Consider the following 21,827-nt stretch of genomic DNA (forward strand, 5'->3'; position numbering starts at 1 on the left):
AATGCGCTACACGGAATCAGTCAGCGTGTGCCCTTTGGCGTCTGGCTTCTTTCACTCGGCATCATGTTTCTGAGATTCATTCATGCTGCACGTATCAACAGTTCATTCCGTTTTATTTTTTATTTTTATTTTTTATTCTATCTTTTTATTGCTGAGTAGAGGTCCACTATATACATGGACCACTATTTATTTATCCACTCACCAGCTGATGGACATTTGGGCTGTTTACAGTTTGAAGCTATCACGAATAAGGCAGCTCTGGGTATTCTTGTACAAGTCTTTGTGAGGACCTCTAATTTCATTTCTTTTGAGAACCTAGGAGGCGGAAGGCTGTGTCACTGTGCTGACCAGACAGAATGTCTTTGTGGACCAGTTCAAACCAGCCACCTCTTTTTACAGATGGAGAGAACCACAGAGCGAGAGCTAAAGCTGGAAGGCAGGGCTCCTGAGTCCCAGCCCAGAGCATTCTCCATTGGCCCACACCGCCTCCTGCCTGGGGACGGAGCACTTTCTTACAAGCTTATGATTAGCTGCTTTTCCAGGGCAGAAAAAATTGGCCCACATTTGAAGTAGGTCGTGCCCAGCCAGTATCCCTCTGTGCCCCCACGTCCTTGGCGATGGCACCCCTTCTCTGATTTGGTACAAAGCAAACCCCCGTCCATACACACCTCCCTCTCATGATGCCTCTCAGATTTTTCCTGAAACACTCTGAAGAGAAAGTGAGACCAGGATGAATTTCCTTCTTGGATTTGTAGGGTCTTGAGGAACCATGCTCTTTGGGGGGGCAGGGAGGGTCTCCAAATAGAGCTGTGTCTTTCCACATGGCCACTAGACTATTCCCTGAGTTAGTTGAAGCCTGGAGGCCTTAGGCTATGAGCAAGATGACCAGATTTGTTAGGATAATTTCTATTTACTTGCAAATCAGTATTTGAATTCATATTTGAAAGGTCGTTGAGTTTTGAGAGTGTCGACTTGGAGAGGACTGGAGGAGCTCCTGTGCTCAAAAATACTCCCCGTGGCTACACCCCAGTAGCACTGGGAGGAGAGAGCCCGCTGGCCTCTCTCCGACAGCCTCAGGTCTGCGCTGCTGCTGGAGCCCCTCTGGAGCCCAGCGACAGACCTGCCGCCCCTCCTGAGCAGAGAGGTGCGCCCAGCACTCCGTGGGTGCCTCTCATCCCCTCTCTGGGCACCACGCCTCACCCGTGACCCTCCTCCTTCCTCCCTGTGTTAGGGACTCTCCTCTTTCCTTCCTCCTTTAAGGAGGAAGGTGAGCAGAAGGCATTGTTTAGCACCCCCCCCCTCCCCCCCTGCCGCTGTGAGGCTGCCTGTGTTCTCCAGTAAGGGCCCACTGAAGAAGAAAAAAAGACCCTACCCACTCTTAGTCCCAACTTAGAAACTAAAAAAAGATATTATTTACTAGACTAGGATATTTCTCTTTAAATCCAAACACCTGGTCCTTGGCCACTTAAAGGAGAATGGTCTCAGCATCAGGGTCGAATGGATTCTCTTTTTGCACATCCAGCAATTGCTTACAATCAGATAAATTTTCATCTTCACATTTGCACTGTAAACTTCTTGTCAGCTTTTTATTTTCCCCAGAGTTCTCAATTGCCTTTCTTTTTCTTCTTAATAAAAAAATAATGTGCCTTCAACATATCCTCAAGTTTTTCAACTCTACTACGCATGAAATTTACTGCATTCTTCCTTTTATTCCTGCAAACACTCGGAGGGGCCGGCCCTGTGGCCAAGTGGTTGAGTTCACGCACTCCGCTTCGGTGGCCCGGGATTTCGCCAGTTCAGATTCTGGGCGGGGACATGGCACCGCTCATCAAGCCACGCTGAGGCAGCATCCCACATGCCACGACTAGAAGGACCCACAACTAAAATATATAACTATGTGCTGGCGGGCTTCAGGGAGAAGAAGAAGGGGGAAAAAATGATTGGCAACAGATGTTAGCTCAGGTGCCAATCTTCAAAATAGCTAGTTCCCTGGAACTCTCTCTTCCTGCTCTGAGCTTTGTCTGTTGCACAGCTGTCATTCTGGGACTTCCTTCCTTGCTCTTCTAGGATAGAGCCTGTTTTCTAGATCCCATGGCTGCTGCTTTTTTGTTTTTTGCCCCTCATTTAACTAGATTACATCTTCAAGTAACTTTCTAAGAGAGGAGACATGGGGAAAAGCTTTCTGCCCTTTCATGTCTGAAAATGTTTTTATTCTACTTTCAAACTTACTTGTGTTTTAGCTGAGTAAAAAATTCTAGGTTTAGAACTAAGAAGGAGCTGGCACGGTCCAACAGAGAATGCTCTGGGCTGGGACTCAGGGCCTGTGGTTCTCTCCATCTGTAAAACGAGGCGGCTGGATCGGATCACAGGGAGCCAGCTTTGAATTGGCCCTCCGAGACATTCTTGCGGCTGGCACAGTGACCCGGTCGTCTCTCTCCTAGTATTTACTCATGAAAAATGAAAATGTACGTCTACACAAAGACCGGGACAAGAACATCTGTAGCAGCTTTATTCATAATAGCTCCAAACTGGAAACAACCGAAGCATACGTCAGCTGGTGACCGGATAGACAAATGGTGTGCCATCTACCACGTCTAGGTGGGGGTGATTTTCATTCATCCTGCTTTGCTCTTGCTGGGTCCTTTCAACCTGAAGTCTCACATCTTTCAGGTCAGGCACGTGGGAAAGTTGGGGCACCACCGTGCGTGCAAGGTGTGGACCACACAGCGCCCATGTCGAGAGGGCCGTGAGAAACGGAGGGCAGGACACCAAGGCTGGTGGGACGCCACGGTGGTCACTAGGCCTTGGCTGGGCTGTGAGCTTGCCAGAGGACCGCCTACTCCGGGAACACTGCAGGGACAGGCACCACCTCATGTCCCCACCACATGCCCTGCTGAGAGACTCTGCAGCAGGGGCAAGAAAAAGCACGAGCAACCAAGACAAGCCTCCTTCCTCCAGCAAAGCTTAACGTCACGCTCCCAAGGAGAAACGCTCACAGAGTCGATCCTTGACGCTCAGCAGGTCCGGAAAGCTCAGCGGGCAGCTGGGAGGCAACAGAGGGGCAACAAGCACGCTTCCCAAAGCCTTTTCTTGTCCTTGATTCTCTACTGTTTCCTTTGCATAGCATTCTGTTCTCACTTTGAGGATGTCACAACTTCTTGAATTTTACCGCGGACGCTAATTTAATTTTTTGAAGTTCTCTTCTGTTCCTGATTTATCACTGCTTCATCTGCGGCAAGTTCTTCTGTTTGTGTATCTCGTTATTCTCCTTCCTACTGCTGGCTTTCCTTACAAGTCTGAAGATCTTTACTATTCATTCCTATTTATTTTAAAAAAGGACTGTGCTGAATATTCCAATAGCTGGCGGGGTTCCTTCTGCTGTGTGTCAGTGAGTCCTTTCACGATGGGTCTCTTCTCTGAGGAGGAGGTCTGGCTGGGGACCCGGCCGAGGTTAGGGAAGGTGAGCTGGCATCTTCACTTTAGGGTGGCTTAGCAGGGGCAGCCTCCTGACGGGGCTTCCTCCCAAATTCCCAAACAAAGAGGCTTTACCCCAGAGGGGCAGTGCCACGCTGGGAGCCCTGGCTTTCCCTGGACAATCCTTCAGGGTCTTTAGCCAGAAACTTGATTCTCTTCCCCAGGGGATAAAAACGCAGGCGCCATCTGTTTAGATCGGTCAGTGCCCAGGGACACCACCGTTACAGATTGTTAATTTTTATTTTCAAGACGTTGTTGCAGCCCACTGCACTGCCTGATTCCCCACGTCGCTCCCATCCTTCGTTTCCCTTGTCTGCTCGGAGCCTACGGCCTCTCTGGGGGTCTTCTGAGCAAGTTATTCACTTTTCCCGCAGCCCCCCTGGAGTGAACTCTGGGGTGAGCGTTCCTCCACTTGGTTTCATTTGCTATCACCTTCCATCTGTTTTCTACCTTCTAGAAATTAGTTGAAATCTCTCGTCAACTGATGAACTCTTTTCCTTTTTCTCCCCTACTGTCACAGGTTTATACTCTCCTGCATTCTGGCAAATGTGCACCATCTTGAGTTGGAAGCTTCCTCATAAACTTTGTGTTGATCTATCTTGAGTCAAGGAAACAGCCTTGCAAACAAGTTAAGATTTTACCAGCCCAACAATTTGAGGAAGAAGAATTAAAAAGGAAAAAAAAGGAATCATCAGGACCTTTTACTAAAATGCCAAATTCGGATTTTATTCCACTTTCTGGATCTAACCAAAGCCAAACCTGACCTGGTTAACAGCTGGGGTTGAAGGTCCTTTGTCCGGTTGGCAGGGGGAGAGGTACCCTGTAGGGAAACAGACCTCAGCCCCTTGGTTGGGGGTGCAGACCACTTACCCTGGAGTTTGGTGACCATCCCTGGTGGGCAGATGGGGCGGGCAACGCAGCGGGCACAGGAGTTGGTGGCTGATGTGGCACAGAACATGCCAGGTCGACACTCACACACACGGGAGGAGTTCCAAGTGCAAGGTGTCTTCTCCACGAGATCATCTAAGGGACACAGAGAAGGGTCAGGGGAAGGATCCAGCACAGCAAGGGTGGGGGGACCAGAGAGCCCCCAGGGGGGAGAGAAGTATTTGCCCCGGAGCAAATGCTCATTCAACTATTCTGCTGAGCGACCTTTTGGCATGTTCAAAATATTTACACTGAGTGAAAGAAAGCTGACAAAAAAGGAGTGTATACTATATAGTTCCAGTTATAGAAAATGCAAACTACTCCATAGTGACAGAGAGCAGAGTGATTGCCTGGAAATGGGAGCAGGGGTGGGGTCTGGTGGGAGGCATGGTAGGGAGCACAAGACAACTTTTGGGGTGATGGATAATTCATTGTCTTGATTATGGTGATGGTTTCACAGCTACATACATATGTCTAAACTTATCAAATTGCACACTCTATTTTTTTATTTATTTATTTTTTTTGGTGAGGAAGATTAGCCCTGAGCTAACACCTGTGCCAGTCTTCCTCTGTTTTGTATGTGGGACGCCACCACAGCCTGGCTTGATGAGCAGCGCGTAGCTCTGTGCCCGGGATCCAAATCTGCAAACCCAGGGCCACTGAAGCAGAGCGCACGAACTCAACCACTATGCCACTGGGCCGGCCCAAACTGCATACTTTAAATGTGTGCATTTTATTTTATTATTATTTTTTTAAGATTTTATTTTTCCTTTTTCTCCCCAAAGCCCCCGGGACATAGTTGTATATTTTTAGCTGTGGGTCCTTCTAGTTGTGGCACGTGGGACGCCACCTCAGCATGGCTTGACGAGCAGTGCCATGTCCACACCCAGGATCTGAACCGGCGAAACCCTGGGCCACCAAAGCAGAGCGCACAAACTCAACCACGCGGTCATGGGGCCGGCCCCTAAACATGTGCATTTTATTATATGTCAATTGTATCTCAATAAAGCTGTTAAAAGAAAATTATCCAGAGGCCGGCTCCAAGGCTGAGCAGTTAAGTTTGCACGCTCCGCTTCAGTGGCTCAGGGGTTTGCCGGTTTGGATCCTGGGCGTGGACATGGCACCACTCACCAGGCCATGCTGAGGTGGCATCCCACATGCCACAACTAGAAGGACCTGAAACTAGAATATACAGCTATGTACTGGGGGTTTTGGGGGAGAAGAAGAAGATGAGAAGAAAAAAATATTGGCAACAGATAGTAGCTCAGGGCCAATCTTAAAAAAAAAACAAAAAAGAAAGAAAATTATCCAGAGGACAGGGGTGAGTGGGCGTGGGTACAGATGAACCAAGACTGGCCATGACTTGACAATTCTTCAAAACTGGGTGATGGTCCCTAATCATTGATCCTCTCTCCTTCTGAATATGTTTGAAATTTTCAAGGACAAAAATGTTTTTTTTCAAAATCAAAAAATAAAATCTTAGAGATTTTGTCAAAGAAAATGTATACAATGCACTTACATTTGTTTGGGAATATTTTGCATCTCTATTTATGGGTGAATAGAATTACTGCATCAGTAGATTAGACAAATGTGACAACTGAGCTCAATAAGGACACTTCTGGGCAGGACAGGAGACTTAGAGACCTCGTGTGAGAATGATAAGGGACCACAGTCTCTTCCTGCAACCTCCAGAGAGAGCGGGGCCTGGGGAGGATTTGGAGAATTTGTGCAGAGGACAAGCGTGGGCTCAGCGATGAGTGAGATGACATGGGACAAAGACAGCCAGTGTCATTACTACAGCCATCATGATAATCAAGTGTGTGCAGGGCAGTATTCTTAGCACTCAGCCCAGATTAACCTGGTTTAACCTGTTCAATTCCTACAAGGACTCTCTGAGATAGCACTGTTATTATGCCCATTTTACAGATGAGGAAACTGAGGCACAGAGAGATTAAGAAACTTGCTTGAGTTTATAAGCTACCAAGTGGTGGAGCCAAGATTTGAACCCAGGCACCTGAGCTCCAGAGCCCATGCTCCTAGGCACTGTCATCCACTCCACGGCCTCGTGGGGCTTCACTTATGAGAGTTGAAGGAATTCTTGGGCCCAAAGCCATCTGTTGTTTCTCCATCTGACATGGCAGCTGTGACGGATTATATTTTTCCAGAAATGGCCACAGCAATATTTCTGGCCCCATCTGCTCTTCCAGAGCTCTGCCACTTATGCATCAAGGAGCATGATTTTCCCCTCCCTTGACTCAAGTGGGACTTGACTGCCTCAACAGGGAGAGAGCAATGGAAGCTACGCTGTGTGACTTCCGAGGCCAGATCATGAAAAGGGATGTGGCTCCCTACCGCCCCCATCCTTAGAATCCAGCCAGCAAGCTGTGAGGAAGCCCAAAGGAAGCCATGCAGAGACGGACACAGAGAGGAGCTGAGGTGGCAGCCAGCAGCTGGCACTGCCCCCTAGACACGTGGATGAATTAGCGTTCAGATAGTCCAGCCTCCAGCCTTTGAGTTTCCAGCTGAGATTTCCAACGTGGAAGAGACAAGCCATCCCCACACTGTCCTGAATTCTGACCCACAGAATCCACGAGTACAAGGAACGGCTTGTTTTTTGCCACTAAGTTTTGAGAAAATTTGCTACGTGGCCTTAGTAACCGAAACAGTGGCCCCCAGTGACAACAAACGGCGTTCTTTTCTGTTTGGCCTCCCTCGACTCTAGACAAGGAGACAGAATCATGCATTCCTCCCAAGGCCTCTGTGAGTGGGCTGGGGTGCTGACGCCACTGCAGCCCTGGCCTGGCAGCTCCCCTGCCTCGCGTGGCCTCTCGGATGTCACAGGGCAGTGGCTGGTGCTGCTGGGCTGCAGGGAGCCAGCCGCAGGGAAAGCACGGACAGGACGTCATCCTGCGGTGCACACAGCAGTCACTCAGTAAGTGTTTGTCGGGAGCAGAGGAGTGACCAGAGCTGGGACCTGGCAGCAGATGCCCTGGGTTCAAACCCCGGTCCTGCCACTCGTGAGGGCTTGTGGCCTCTGGAAGTCCCCCGACTTCCCAAAGCCTCACATTCCTCTTCTGTGAAATGGGGGCGATCCCAGTTGGTGCTTTGTGGGGTACTTAGCAAAAATAATGGGGCACGTTTGAAACAGGGAGGTGATTAACAAATGTTTCCTTGCAGGAAAGAGTGAGCGAGTGGAAGCTCTCTGAAAAGGGGTCGCCACCGTCAAAACCCACAGTCGTGAGCGGGAGTCACTAGAAGCTGACGGCTCAGAAACACCAGAGAGGTGAACCAGGCTCCCGAGGGCTGAGCAGTCCAGGACCAGACCCGGGGCTCCCCACCCCCAATTCCCAACCTCGCCTCCAAGACCCTCCCTGCTCCCTGGAGGGAGCCCGTGGAGGGAGGACGAGGCCCCTACCTCCTGCGCAGCTCACACAGGCCGTGCAGCGGCCGTCCCTCTCCAGGTAGTAGTCGGGCTCACACTGCTTCCTGCAGTCGGCGGACCCCTGAGGGCACGGCTGCTGTGGGGTCGGCCCTGGGAAAAGAAGCAGAGAAGCTTCAGGCCAGGCCACCCTGGCAGAGGACTCACCTCCCCCCAGAGTGCTGAAGCCCCAGCTCCACGGCCAGCTCCCAAACTCTGCACACGTCAGATCAGTCCTTCAGAGGGCATCCTGAGGCTCAGAGAGGGGAGGAATGTGTCTAAGGCCACACAGGAGATGAGCACTAAGTGCCTCCCCTTATGGCCCCTCCCCTCCAGGATCCACCATCTCGGACGCTACAGCCTTCTCCCCAGTCTCACTGCTCTGTCACCACCCTCCTCAGAAATTTGGTGGCCCCTCCTTCTTTGGGATCAACAACGAGGTAAGGATGCCTACTCTCACAGCTTCTCTTGAGCATGGTCCTGGGGATCCCAGCCAATGCAGTATGGCAAGAAAAAGAAATGAAAGTGGTAAGAGCAGAAAGGAAGGTGTCAAGCCATTATAGACAGGTGATGCCACTGAGCACACAGATAATCCAAACGAGTCTGCAGATACATGACGAGAACGAATAAGGGAGTTTAGCGATGTAGCTGGATATAATATTACTATATCAAAATCAACTGAATGTCTATATATTTGGGTTGAACCATATGAAACTGCTGTTTTCATAGGTCAGACAAATATTGGTAATTTCACATGGTTCAAAATAATACTAACAACAAAGAGTTAGAACACGAAATATTGAAAAAGATACCATGTACATCATCATCAGACACATCAAACACCTAGAAATCTATCACAGAGATGTAAATATCTCTACACAGAAAACAATGAAACGTTATTGGGAGAATTCAGAGGGCCTAAATAAACGCAGGGCCACACCCTATACTCAATTCTGCGAAGATGTGGGTTCTCTCCACACTGATCCAGAGATTCAATACGATCCCAATCAGAACCCAACAGGACATTTTGTGGAAGATTAGCCCTGAGCTAACTACTGCCAATCCTCCTCTTTTTGCTGAGGAAGACTGGCCGTGAGCTAACATCTGTGCCCATCTTCCTCTACTTTATATGTGGGACGCCTGCCACAGCATGGCTTGACAAGTGGTGCCATGTCTGCACCCAGGATTCGAACTGGCAAACCCTGGGCCACCGAGAAGCAGAACATGCGAACTTAACTGCTGCGCCACCGGGCTGGCCCCATATTTTGTAGAATTTGAAAAACTGATTCTAAAATGTATTTGGAAACGCAAATTACCAAGAACAGCCAATACACCATTGAAGAAGAAAGTTGGAGACACTGCTCAACCATCCATCAAGATTTACTGAAAAACTGTAGTAAATAAGACAGGATGGTATTCACCCAGAATAGACAAAAAGAACACAGAGTCCAGAATCAGACCCGTCCACACATGGACCTTTGATTTACAGCAAAGAAGGCAGGCAACACAGTGGGGAAGACAGTTTGTTTGATGATGGTGTTGATTCAGCCGGATATCCACGAAGACACCTTGAATACAACCCCTGCCTCAAACCATACACAGAAGGCAAGGAGCACGGCAGACGGAAACGTGAAAGGCAAAACAATAATGATCCCAGAAAACAAATGCAGGATGTCTCTGAGACTGCGGTGGTGGAAAAGACGTACAAGCAGAACGTGAAAAGCACTAGTTATAAAGGAAAAGATGAATCAGTTTGAATACGTTAAAATTAAGCACATCTCTTCACCAGAAGACACCAGAGACAGAAGGAGAAGGCAAGACACAGGGTTGGAGAAGATATTTGAACACAGGGCTCAAACCCAGAGTTACAAGAAGTCCCACAAATCAACTTAAAAAAAAGACCAAGAGAAATGAAAACATACCTTCACACAAAGACTTGTTTCTCATTATCCATTATACCCCAAAAGTGGAAAAACTCAAATGTCCAAAAACTGTTTGGATAAACTAAGTGTGGTGTAGCTATACAATGGAAGGCTATTCAGTAATAAACACGAGAGAACTGACAGCCCCAATCCGTTGCCATGGGAACCAGGAGGGCATCCATCGGCACCTGCAGAGGCCCAGCTGCTCTGCGCAAGCCTCACATGCCCCACGCCTGCCTCAGTGGCTGGCACACAGGAGGCACTCAAAACCATCTTAAATGAGTGAGTCTTTCCATTCTCTACTCCAGCCCTCAATGCTTTCAGCCCCGGAGACCCCGAGACCCTCTTCTCTCCGCACTTGGAAAGGCCACACACAGGTTGCCCACCAGTCAGACCCCGCCGGGCTGGGAGAGAGCTCACAGCTTCTCTGGAGAAATTACCTAGATCTGGACTGGGCTTCCCCACGGAGGAGGGGGAGTTGGGAGCCCTCGTCATCTTGGAATCTTCTTCCGGGGTGCCCCCTCCAAGCAGCATGGTCCTGGCATCGGAACGTGCTGGGGAGGTCAGGGCGGGCTTGGCCTGCAGGGTGCTGTCGCTAGGAGAGAAGCCAGAGATGGGACTGATGATTCTCCTGACGGGTCAGGGAGGTCTGCACTCAGGGATAACGGTTTCTATGGAGAAGGGGTCCCCACATCTTCTGCCCACAGCCCCTGGCAGGCCCACTGTCTGCTCCTGGGAGCAAGGGCCAGGTCTCCCACATGCTCAGGGCAGGCTGGACACAAAGTAGGACCTCAAATGATTTGTGGGCTTGGGTAGAGAGGCACCCTGGAGTCCTGACACCCTGGTCTAAACCCCACCGGCACCCCCAGCCCAGCCGTGCCCTGGGCGTCTCGTGGGTGGGAGAGCCCCATGCTAAGGTCAGTGGGATGGGAGGGCCCGGAGTCACCTGGCGGGTGCCTCGCAGTCCTCTGGGCTGGTGCTGCAGTCAGGGCTAGCCCTCGGGGAAGGTGGCTCACAGATGGTGTCCTTCTCCGCTGTGCCTGCAGGGGAAACGGCAATGTCCTCAGACTTTGTATGGAGGAGTCCAAAGACTCCAGGAACAGACCTTTTACCACCACAAACCAGAGTCGGGGACAGCTGCTTGGAAAGCACAGTGGCCATCTGGTGTCTGTGCCTGCCCAGCATCCATTTCCCTTTGGGGTAAAGCAGCCAGGCTTCCCCTGGGAAATTGCTCTCCCCAGTCTCAGTATCTGTGGTTAAGGGCTGGGACTGACTGACCCTCCCTTCCAGGAGGAGCCATGGAACCAGACTGGACCAATCAATCCAATTCATTCCTCTGGCCAGGATGGACTGGTTTAGGGATGAGCACATGGCCCAAGCACACCTATGAGAGGCCACATAGGGGAGTAGAGATGAGAGATAGGAGAAGATGGTGCTCCTGGATCCAGCCATGCCTGAAGCTACAAAGAGCTCTCCCCAGACTTCTCAGTTACATGAGCCAAGAAATTTGAGATTTTGTTACTTATAACCCAAAGAGTCCTGATGAATACTGACTGGAAGCAGAGCAGAGAGGAAAACACACAGTGCCTTCCATCCAGTGCACCTGAGTTTGCCTGCCACCTCCAACACGTCCTAGCTGCGCCAGGCACGCCAAATGATTATACTAACACTCTCTCCCCATGGTTGTTAGGATAAACAGTGTCCCTAACGTGCCTATCACACTGTGTGACATACAGTAAATCCCCAATAAATAGCATGTCCTTTTCCCTATCTGGACTCCTATCGCATTGCTTAGAAAGTGACCACAGGTGTGGGGTCACAATCTGAAGGTCTCAGTGGAGGCAGGTACATGCGAGGCTGACTTATCTTGTCAGGTGACAAGACCTGGGTGTGACGTTCAAACCCTGGCTCAGATAGTCTCTGCTCTGTGGTCTTGAGCAACTCACCTGCCCTCTCTGGACCTCAACTTCCGCACTTGTAAAACGGGGCTAAAACATTCTGCCCAATGGAGCGAGAGAACTTCAGGAGACAAAGCCTACAGAGCTCCTGGCGTGGGGCTTCACTAGGAGCTGAATCTGAGCAGAAACTCCTTTCCATTGTACAGCTGGAGAGGTGAGGCCCTGAGAGATGCCCCCTGGGAGGGGCCACAGGGGGTCTAGAGGCAGCCAGGGTCTGGCGGCCACAGTTGGAGTGCTTCGAAGGCAGAGCAGTCCAACAGAAATATGATGGGAATCACACGTCACTTAAAATTTTCTAGCAGCCACATTAAAAAAAAGGAGAAAGAAACACGTGAAAATAATTTAAATAATCTATTTCGTTAACCAAATGTATCTAAAATATTGTGCCAGCAGGTAATCAATATAAAAAATGAGATGTTTTATATTCTTTTTTATAATAAGTACTGGAAATCCAGTGCCTGCTCTACACGACAGGGGATCGCAACACGGCTGGACACGCATTAGCGCTCAGTGGCCACAAGGGGCCGGTGGTACCATCCTGGGCAGCACAGGTCTGCGGGCAGCAAAGAGAGGCCTCTGGCGCCGCCATGTGGCAGCTGCAGGAACACCGCCGAGAGAGCCTCGCCCGCGGGAGCTGACCCGGCTGGTCCACGGGGCCCGGCTGGAAGAACTGAATTCAAGGCTGCTTTTCACAGAGATGCAAGAGTTTCTGAGCTGGAAGGGCCCCCAGAGGCTTCTAGTCGCACCTCCTCATTTTACAGATGGGGGCACTGAGGCCCAGAGAGGGACGGGAACACGTCCCACAGAAGCAAAGCCATACAGAAGCCCAGGTGTCTGATGCCCGGTCCAGAGCACTTCCCACTCCACCACCTGCCCCTGCTTGTAGGGGGCGGACTCGGCGTGTCCCCTAGCAGAGTGTTTTGCATGCCCCCCCCGCCGCAGTTCCGATCTCCCTGTCTGGTGCCCCCATGTCACTCAACAAGCACGTCTGGAGAGCAGATGCTGTGCCTGGCATCTGGCTGGGCAGTGGGGAGGCGACCGTGAGCACCCCGGGCATGGTCTCGGCCCTTGCAAAGCCATGGCCCAGGGAGGGAGACGAGCACTGATCAAACCAGGGTGACACAAACACAGGGATCGATGCTCATGGAGGACACCGTGCGATAAGCCATCACAATGGAGAGGTGACCCGGTGAGAGGTCGGGGGGCCTGACCCGAAGAAGCGATGTTTGGACAGAGAGCTCACGGCTGGGTGGAGTTAACTAAGTGAGCGGGGAGGGAAGGGTGTCCCAGACAGAGGGAACAGCACGTGCAAAGGCCTGAGAGAGGGGAGAAGCTCGCACGTCCACAGAATTGAAGGCAGCGCAGACCAGGAGGGACCCGCAGGAGGGGCTGCGGCTGCAGCTGCGGCTGGAGGAGGAGGGGCCGCCACGCGGGGTCGGGTTAAGGATCACGTCCCGGAGACCCTGCTTCCGGGAGGACGTACTGGACGCACTTTCCCCAGGCCTTCCACCGAGTGCAGCCAAGGCCCGGGACGCTGTGTAGACAGGAGACTCTGAAGGCAGGGAGCAGACGGCGGACGGGCGAGGGGCCCTGGGGCCTGAGGAATGACACAGTGGCAGGTCCCCTGGGGTTTCTCCTTCCTTCGCATGTCCCAGACTTGGAGCCCAATAAGCCGGCAACCCAGAAATGCCAAAGGGCGCAGACTTAAAAGAAGAGGCCCCCCGACCTGCGCTCCTTTGCCAACACGTCGTTATCGGTAGACTAACGAGAGATACTGATGTGTTGTAGCAGGTGTGTGTGTGCGAGTGTGTGTGTATGTGAGAGAGAGAGAGAGGGGAGGGGGCAGTCAGATTCGGTTTTGCAAGGGTGGCTCTGGCTGTCTGCCACAGGGGAGGAACTGAGGGTGGGGAATGGAAGAGAAAATTGGGAGGCAAAATCTGTGGGACCAAGGGATGGGCTGGCTGTGGGGGAAGGAAGGGGGGTGGGAGGGTGGGGCTTTGGAAAAGGACCAGGTTGGGGAAGGGGTCATGGGCTCGGTGTTGGCTCTTTTCTCCCCAGTGGTCATGGCTCCCTCTGAGCCCGTCTCACCCCTTTCCCATGTCCCCTGTGTGGCTGTGGCACCTCTTCTGGGCTGCGGTCTAAAGCTCCCCAACTCCCCATTCCTCACTTCTTAAAGGCACTCTTGATGTCACCCACCAGGATCTGTGGCCCTTATCTCTTCTCTGGTCACTGGCCTTCCTTGTACTGTCAGAAAATTAGAAGCCCAGAGAGGGTAAGGAACTTGCCTGAGGTCACACAGCAAGCTGGAAAAGAAACCCAAGTTTCTCAGTCTTGAGCCTGGTGCCCAATCTCTTGGCTCCTCTAACTCCCAATGCCTCGATTGTGAAACAGGGAAACCAGCCCTAATCTCCCGGGAAACTCCCAGGTCAGAGACTCGAGGTTTCCTTCTTGCTTACTGGGCATCAGAGAAGTGCTTCAAGCCCCAAACCAACCCAAGACCTCTTCCAGCCAGCCCTGTGCCTTGGGCCACCAGGGCCTCTGTCAGCCTGGGACACAAGGCATGGGGAAGGGCAGCAGGGGACTCTGGGGGCCTCGTGCATCCACGGCATCATGGAGAAAGCAGACAGGATCCATCCAACAGGAAGGAGGACGTGGGAGGTTGGAAGTCACTTGGAGGTCTACATGGGGTGTGGCATCAGCACGGGTCTTGGTCCCGAGCTGAGGGTGGAGACACTTACCCTGGAACTTGACAATCATCCCTGGTGGGCAGTCGGAGTGGGGGAAGCAGCGGGCACAGGAGTTGGTGGCTGACGTGGCACAGAACATGCCAGCCCGGCACTCGCAGACACGGGGGGAGTTCCATGAACACGGCTTCTTCTCCACGAGGTCATCTAAGGGACACAGCGAAGGGTCACAGGGGACAGAGGGAGGGCGAGGCAAGGGTCCGGAGAACCCCCAGGGACGGGTGGTCCAGCATGTGAGAGAGGATGCTGCTGTGACCTTCCGCCACACACAGAGGCAGCATGCACAGCCCTTTTTTCCAGAGCGTTCCTGAGATGAGGGCGAGAGGGCAGGCCAGTCCACAAGGCTGCCTGCACCTCCCACCCCACGCCCTGGAGAGCACTAAAATGGTATTAAGAATAGATTACGTCCCAATTTTTAAATGGGCAAAAAAGACATGGACGGACATTAAATGCCTATTTCTAACTGAAAGAAGCCACTCTGGAAAGGCTCCATACTGTGATTCCAACTTCGTGACACTCTGGAAAAGACAGAACTGTAGAGACGGTCAAAAGACCTGCAGGTACCGGGGACGGGCGGTGGGAGAGGGTGAACAGGCGGAGCACAGAGGACTTTGAGGGCAGTGACTATTCCGTATGGTACTGCGACGGTGGATCCACAACATTATACATTTGTCCACAACCACAGAATGCACAACACAAAGAGTGAACCTCACTGTAAACTAGGACCTTTAGCTAATAACATCCCAGTATTGGCTCCTCAGCAGTAACGATGGACCACACCGATGCCAGATGTTAACAACAGAGGAAACGGTGGAGAGGGGTGGAGGAGAGGGGGCAGACGGGAACTTTGTACTTTCAGCTCAATCCTCCTATAAATCTGAAACTGCTCTTAAGAAAAAGTCTATTAAGTATTTCTTTTAATGGGCAAAGGATTTGAGAAGACTCTTCTCCAGAGAAGATATACAAATGGCCAGTAAACACAGGAAAAGATGCTCAACATCATTAGTCGTTAGGGAAATGCAAATCAAAACCACATTGAGATACCACTTCATATCCACTAGGACAACTGGAATCAAAAAGACAGACAAGGGGCCGGCCCGGTGGCGCAGCGGTTAAATTCACATGTTCCGCTTCTCAGCGGCCCAGGGTTCGCCGGTTCAGATCCCGGGTGCGGACATGGCACCGCTTGGCAAACGCCACGCTGTGGCAGGCGTCCCACATATAAAGTAGAGGAAGATGGGCACGGATGTTAGCTCAGGGCCAGTCTTCCTCAGCAAAAAGAGGAGGACTGGCAGTAGTTAGCTCAGGACTAGTCTTCCTCAAAAAAAATTTAAAAAAGACAGACAAGTGTTGGCGAGGATGTGGAGAAACTAAAATCCTCGTCCCCTGCTAGTGGGAACGTAAATCAGCAGAGTGCTGTGGAAACCAGTTTGGCAATTCCTCAAACAGTTAAACACAGATTTGCTATACGATCCAGCAATTCCACTCCTGGGTATAGACCCGAGAGAAGTGGAAACATACGTCCACACAAAAACATGGACATGAATGTTGACAGCAGCATTATTCATAACAGCCAAAAAGTAGGAATAACTCCAATGTCCCCCAACTGAAGAAAGGATAAACAAAGTGTGTCATACCCATCCAACGCCAACTAGCAACTAGTCAGCCATAGAAAGGAATGAAGTGCTGACACACTCTACAACATGGAAAAACCCGAAAACACTATGCAAAGAGAAAGAAGCCAGACACTAAAAGCCACACACCACATGATTCCCTTTATATGAAATGTCCAAAGTAGGCAAATCCATAGAGACGAAAAGTAGATTCGTGATTGCCAGGGGAGGGAGGGGGGCAGAACTGGGAGGTAAGGGGTTTCTTTTGGGGGAGGTGGAAATGTTCTGGAATCAGACAGTGGTGGTGGTTGCACATTGTGAATATAATAAAACCACTGCGCTGTATACTTTAAAAGGTGAATTTATCTCAATAGAAAAAGAGTCAGTGGTAAAAATAAGCAAATAATTAAAGCAAACATCCCTGGAAACAACAAGGGGCATCCTCGGTCAGCCCGAAATGATGAGGACCTCCTGAAATAGGGAAGGAAGGTGGGATTGGATGGAAAAAGGAGACCACAGCCCAAAATATACTCAAGAGGATTATGCCGGGAGAGGCTGTGGGGCGCTCCAGTCTCCGAGTGGGCGTGTGGCAGGGGCGGGCCCCCGGAATCCGAGAGAGTGCAGCGGGAGCCTCAGCGTGACTCATTCTCCCCCCACTTCCCATGCACTTACGCCACAGAGCTAGAAGCCAGGCATCTCTCCAAAGAGACGCTCGGGCTGCGCGGTGCCCCAGGGCTGGGCATAGCTGGGAGGAAGGGACCCTAGAGACCCAGAGGCCAGCCACCAGCAGACCCTGCCCGGCAGCCCGCCCACCCACTTAGCCCCACCCCCCTGGGAAGTGGGTTTCACAAGACCCACTTGCAGACCCCCCCGAGTCATCAGACACGTGTGCCGAACTTGAAGTCACCACACATGAGAGAGAACTGGCACCAAGAAAAAAGAGCCCTAAACCCAAAAAGAACCAACACTGGAGGAAGCAGATAAAAAAGAAAAAGAACAAGCCTTCAGAATCCATTATTATATATTATTACGTATTAATTATAATATTCCCAGAAATGCAAAAGGAAATTACAGCTCTAAAAAGGGATCCCCTGGAGCACAATGCTGTGTTCATCAATTCCTGTTTCACACGGGCTCAGAGAAAGACTACATTTCCCAGCCTCCCTTGCACTTGAGTTGGGGTCATGTGATTGGTTTCTGGCCAATGGGAGGTGGGCAGAAATGTCAAAAGGCTCTCCTAGGCCTGGCTCCCCCGCAATCATCTCAGGTGACTGACCTTTCTCTCTTCCTTGCTGTAGTGACCCCAGTGCAGCCCCTAACTCTCACCTGCACCCCAGACGCTGTACTGAGGCGAGAATAAGATCTGGAGAATTCTCAAAAATCTAGAGAGAGGCAGACGAGGGCAGTGAGTAGCCATGCCTGGAAAACTCAAGAAAAAAGCCTCAAAGCGCAGCCGGTCCACCATCTCAGGCAGAGGTGGAGATGGCTGCCTGGATCGGCCAACTTCTGGAAGCAGGGCCAAGCTGTGGAAGGGAGCAGAGGCGCCAGGAGGGGTGTCCACGCCCTCCTCTGCTGGACTCTCTGACCAAGGGGATGCAGCTTCCTGCCCCCAAGGACGACACCCATCTCTGCCTGCCCCCAGGCCCGCAGCCTCCGAAAGTGACTTTCAAAAGTAACACTCAGGATTCCTCAAAAAATTAAACAGAATTGCCACATGATCCAGCAGTTGTGCTGCTGAGTATGTATCCAAAAGAAATGAAAGCAGCGACTGAACAGACGTTTGTACACCCGTGTTCACAGCAGCATATTCACAACAGCTAGAGGTGGGGGCAACCAAGTGTCCACAGACATGAATGGATAAACAAAATGTGGTCGATCCATCCAATGGAACATTATCCAGCCTTAAAAAGGAAGGAAATTCTGACACATGCTACATCGTGGATGTAGCTTGAAGACATCATGCTAAGTGAAACAAGCCAGTCACAAAAGGATAAATATCATATGATCCCACTTATATGAACTTCCTAAGTAGTGAAATTCATAGAGACAGAGAGCAGAACAAGGGTTGCCAAAGGCTGGAGAGTAGGGGCTGGAACGAGAGCTAGCGTTTGATGGGGACAGAGCTGGATGACGGCAATGGGTACCTGAAAATGTGAATGTACTTAATGCCACTGAACAGTACATGCAAAAATGATAAATTTTATGTTATGTATATTTTACCACATCTTTTTAAGAAAGTCACACTCGGTCCCCAGCTGAAGCTCTGAGCTGACAAGACAATCTAGAGCCCAGTGAGGTGGGGCAGGTGTGAAGGAGAAGTCACTCATACCGGATCAGGGCCGAAAGAGGGCAGGGCCAGGACTGCCGCCCCCGCTGTGCTGGCGCAAGGAGGAAGAGCTAACATCCCAACTCTGCAGACACACTACGCAGGGGAGAAGGGAGGCGGGAGGGAGAAGACGAAAGAAAGAGAACGAGAAAGATCTAAAGAAAAGATAGGAATATGTATAGTTTGCAAAGACAAAGAACCCAGCCTAAAACAAACAGAAGCGATCCCAGGACTGCTTCACAGTATAAAGGTAATTAATAAGAATATAAATTCAATAAAGGAAGAGCCCAAAGAAAAGACGGTTTTTGTTTTGTTTTTTTAAGATTGGCACCTGGGCTAACAACTGTTGCCAATCTTTTTTTTTTTTTTCTGCTTTATCTCCCCAAACCCCCCCTGTACACAGTTGTATATCTTAGTTGCAGGTCCTTCTAGTTGTAGGATGTGGGATGCCACCTCAACATGGCCTGACGAGCAGTGCCATGTCCATGTCCAGGATCCGAACCCTGGGCCGCCGCAGCGGAGCATGTGAACTTAACCACTCGGCCACGGAGCCAGCCCCAGAAAAGACGGTTTTAATAAACGATGAGATAAGAAGGAAGACTGCAGAGCTACAGGAAGCCAACTAAGATGCAGAGCACCGCTATGAGAAAGCCAGGAAATAATTTAGCAGTGTCCTGGGGCCGCTGGTGATACCTGGGAGGCAAGAAACAGAAGAGATGGGACAGAAAATTGAGTTAATAGCATGGAGAAAAGATTGAGAAAATACCAGTGAGTGTACGGTAAACAGACAAAGAAATTAATGCAATTTAAGATGACAGACAAGGAAGAAAGGCAAAGACCATCAAACATAAGGATAACTGGAGTCCACAAGTTGATGCTGAGATACAGACATTTAGCAGAGAGAAAAATCTATGTCAGTTTCCCTGAATGGAAGGAAGATAGAAAAGGCCTCCCAGATACCAGGAAGAGCTGTTTGCAAACAATTACTATCAAGGCACACTCTGGTTACGTTTTTGATCCTTAAGGGTAAAGAAAGGATCGTTCTTGCCGTCACCGACAAAGGGGAAAAGAGAAAGCTGATAGCAGACCCCTCCACAGCAAGTCTCATCCCGAGAAGACAGCGCACCAAGGCCCACAGAGTTCTAGAGAAAAGACACCCCAGGAATGAGATTATACCTGCCCACGCTGTCAGTCAGGTATAAAGCCAACAGACATTCGCAAACATGAAGCAAGCCCAGGGCCGTGCAAAGATGAGGCCTGCCTGAAAAATCCACATGACAGAGAACTCTAAACAATCCAGCGATAAATCTAAAAGAAAACTTCAGGAACAGAGAAGCTGAGGTAAACGTACTCAGAGCACACAATAGATAAATTTAAACAGCAAAGTGAAGCTAACATGCCACGGGACTTAGGGCTACAGGAAAGACTACAAACATCCTAGACAATGACAAGGTAACAATAATGTGGGCAAGAGAATGGGAGGTGGGCGGGCTGATGACTTCACTTTTCACTACCGGGAGTCACGCTACTCTGTGGTCCCCCAAAACTGGAACAAGTGGAATGTGACTTTACCACAAGGGAAAGCCGTTCCCTAAATGACCCTAACCGCTTATTGATTTTCATAACCTCTTTTCTTAATTTAGAGGGTTTTTTTAAGGAACTAGTTTCTTGTGATAGTTTAATTTCTTCACTTTAGTTTCTTCTTCCTCTGATCCATTTGAATAAAATTAAATGTAATCATTTCAATGTCATAAATCGTATGATCTCATCCTCCTAAAAATCATTTCTTTCCATGCGTGTATAGTCTGTCTGGCTACTAACCTACCATCCTTCTCTCTAGAGGTACAGAGACGTGTCAGTCAGTCACTGATATGGGAGGGGCAGAGCTGGCTTTCTTCCTTATCCTTCTGTATTGTTTGATTTTTTTTTTTTTTCCTGCTGAGGAAGATTGGCCCTTAGCTAACATCTGTTGACAATCTTCCTCTTTTTGCTCAAGGAAGATACACCCTGAGCTAACAACTGTGCCAATCTTCCTCTATTTTGTATGTGGGTTGTCGCCACAGCATGGCCACCAATGAGTGGTATAGGTTTGCACCTGGGAACCGAACCCTGGCCTCCAAAGCAGAGCTCACTGAACTTAACCGCTAGGCTATGGAGCCAGCTCCAAAATGCTGTCAATTTTAAAAATTTAAAGATATACCAGAGAAATGCTAACACAGACAAAGAGGAATGGCAATACTAATATCAAACAATAATGGAATGAAAGCCAACACATTATAAGGCACAAAGAGGTATATTTCATGTTAATAAAAGGTCCAACCCACCAAGAAAACATAATATTCATGAACACTGTCCCTAATAACATAGCTTTGACATATATAAAGCAAAAATAGGTAGAACACAATGAAAATCTGATGGAAAATGAGCATATTGGGAGACAGATTTTAACACATCTATCTCAGAAATGAGCCTTTGTGAAAGTGACAAAAATAAATAAGGATGTGTATTACTTAAATAACACAATTAACAAGTTTGATCTAATAGGTATATATAGAATTTTGTATGCAACAAACAGAATATACATTTTTTCCCCCAAACGCATGCAACATGCTAAAAAATACGGAAAGTTATTAGGCCACAAGAAATCTCAACAAATTTCCCCACCCCACACCCCAAAAAACCCACACAAAAGCAAAACAAACACCAGACAGCGCACAAACCACATTCACTAACCATAATAAGAAATTCACAATAGAAGCGCTTATTGAAACCGTTCTGGAAGTGCTGCGGTCTTAGGGAAACAACACAGCTCTTGGGGTCAGACTATCAGCTCAAACTCCAGTTCTGCCACTTACCGGAGTTTTGTAACTTTGGAAAGGCCCTTACCCTCCCTAAGCTTCAATTTCCTCACCACAAAGCAGGGATAAGAAAAGAATCTTCCCCAGGGGTTTTGTGAAGATTAAACTCAATACATGAGTCCCTCCCTTGAGGAAACACGTTAACCACGTCTCTCTAAAAAGTACGGATGCAAAAGACCAAGGCTGCTATCAATTCACAAATCCAGAGGGGGAAACTGAGGCACCAGGGGGCCTATTCAGAGTACCGCCACCAAATCTTGATGCTCCCTACCTTCCAGACTCTCTGCCTGTCCCCTGAGGAGCCCCTGCCTGGAATGAGCCCGTGGAGAGAGGACCAGGCGCTTACCTCCCGCGCAGCTCACACAGGCCGTGCAGCGGCCATGGGCGCTCAGGTAGTAATCGGGCTCACACTGCTTCGGGCAGTCAGATGAATTCTGCGGGCACAGCGGCTGCGGGGTCGGCCCTGGGAAAAGAGGCAGAGAAGCTCCAGGCCAGGCCACCTCAGCAAAGGCCTCAACGCCCCACCCTCCACCTCTCATCCCTGCAGCCCTTCCCAGATCCACCCCTAAACCCCCCCAAACGTGTTA

At 50.0% G+C, this 21,827-nt stretch overlaps 1 protein-coding gene across 4 annotated transcripts in view; it reads right to left on the reverse strand.

Moving 5' to 3' along the window:
• TNFRSF8 (TNF receptor superfamily member 8) overlaps window positions 1–21,827 on the reverse strand; it is a 63,621-nt gene that overhangs the window by 19,127 nt on the left and 22,667 nt on the right. For all 4 annotated transcript variants that reach the window (XM_070603193.1, XM_070603182.1, XM_070603202.1 and 1 more), the window contains 6 exons: window positions 21,587–21,703; window positions 14,438–14,590; window positions 10,688–10,781; window positions 10,182–10,336; window positions 7,817–7,933; window positions 4,345–4,497 (listed from right to left, as the gene is read on the reverse strand). In XM_070603193.1, the coding sequence (XP_070459294.1) occupies window positions 4,345–4,497; window positions 7,817–7,933; window positions 10,182–10,336; window positions 10,688–10,781; window positions 14,438–14,590; window positions 21,587–21,703 (789 nt within the window). The remainder of the gene's footprint in view (window positions 1–4,344; window positions 4,498–7,816; window positions 7,934–10,181; window positions 10,337–10,687; window positions 10,782–14,437; window positions 14,591–21,586; window positions 21,704–21,827) is intronic.

This window comes from Equus przewalskii, chromosome 2, assembly GCF_037783145.1.
Source record: "Equus przewalskii isolate Varuska chromosome 2, EquPr2, whole genome shotgun sequence".
Taxonomy (NCBI): Eukaryota; Metazoa; Chordata; class Mammalia; order Perissodactyla; family Equidae; genus Equus; species Equus przewalskii.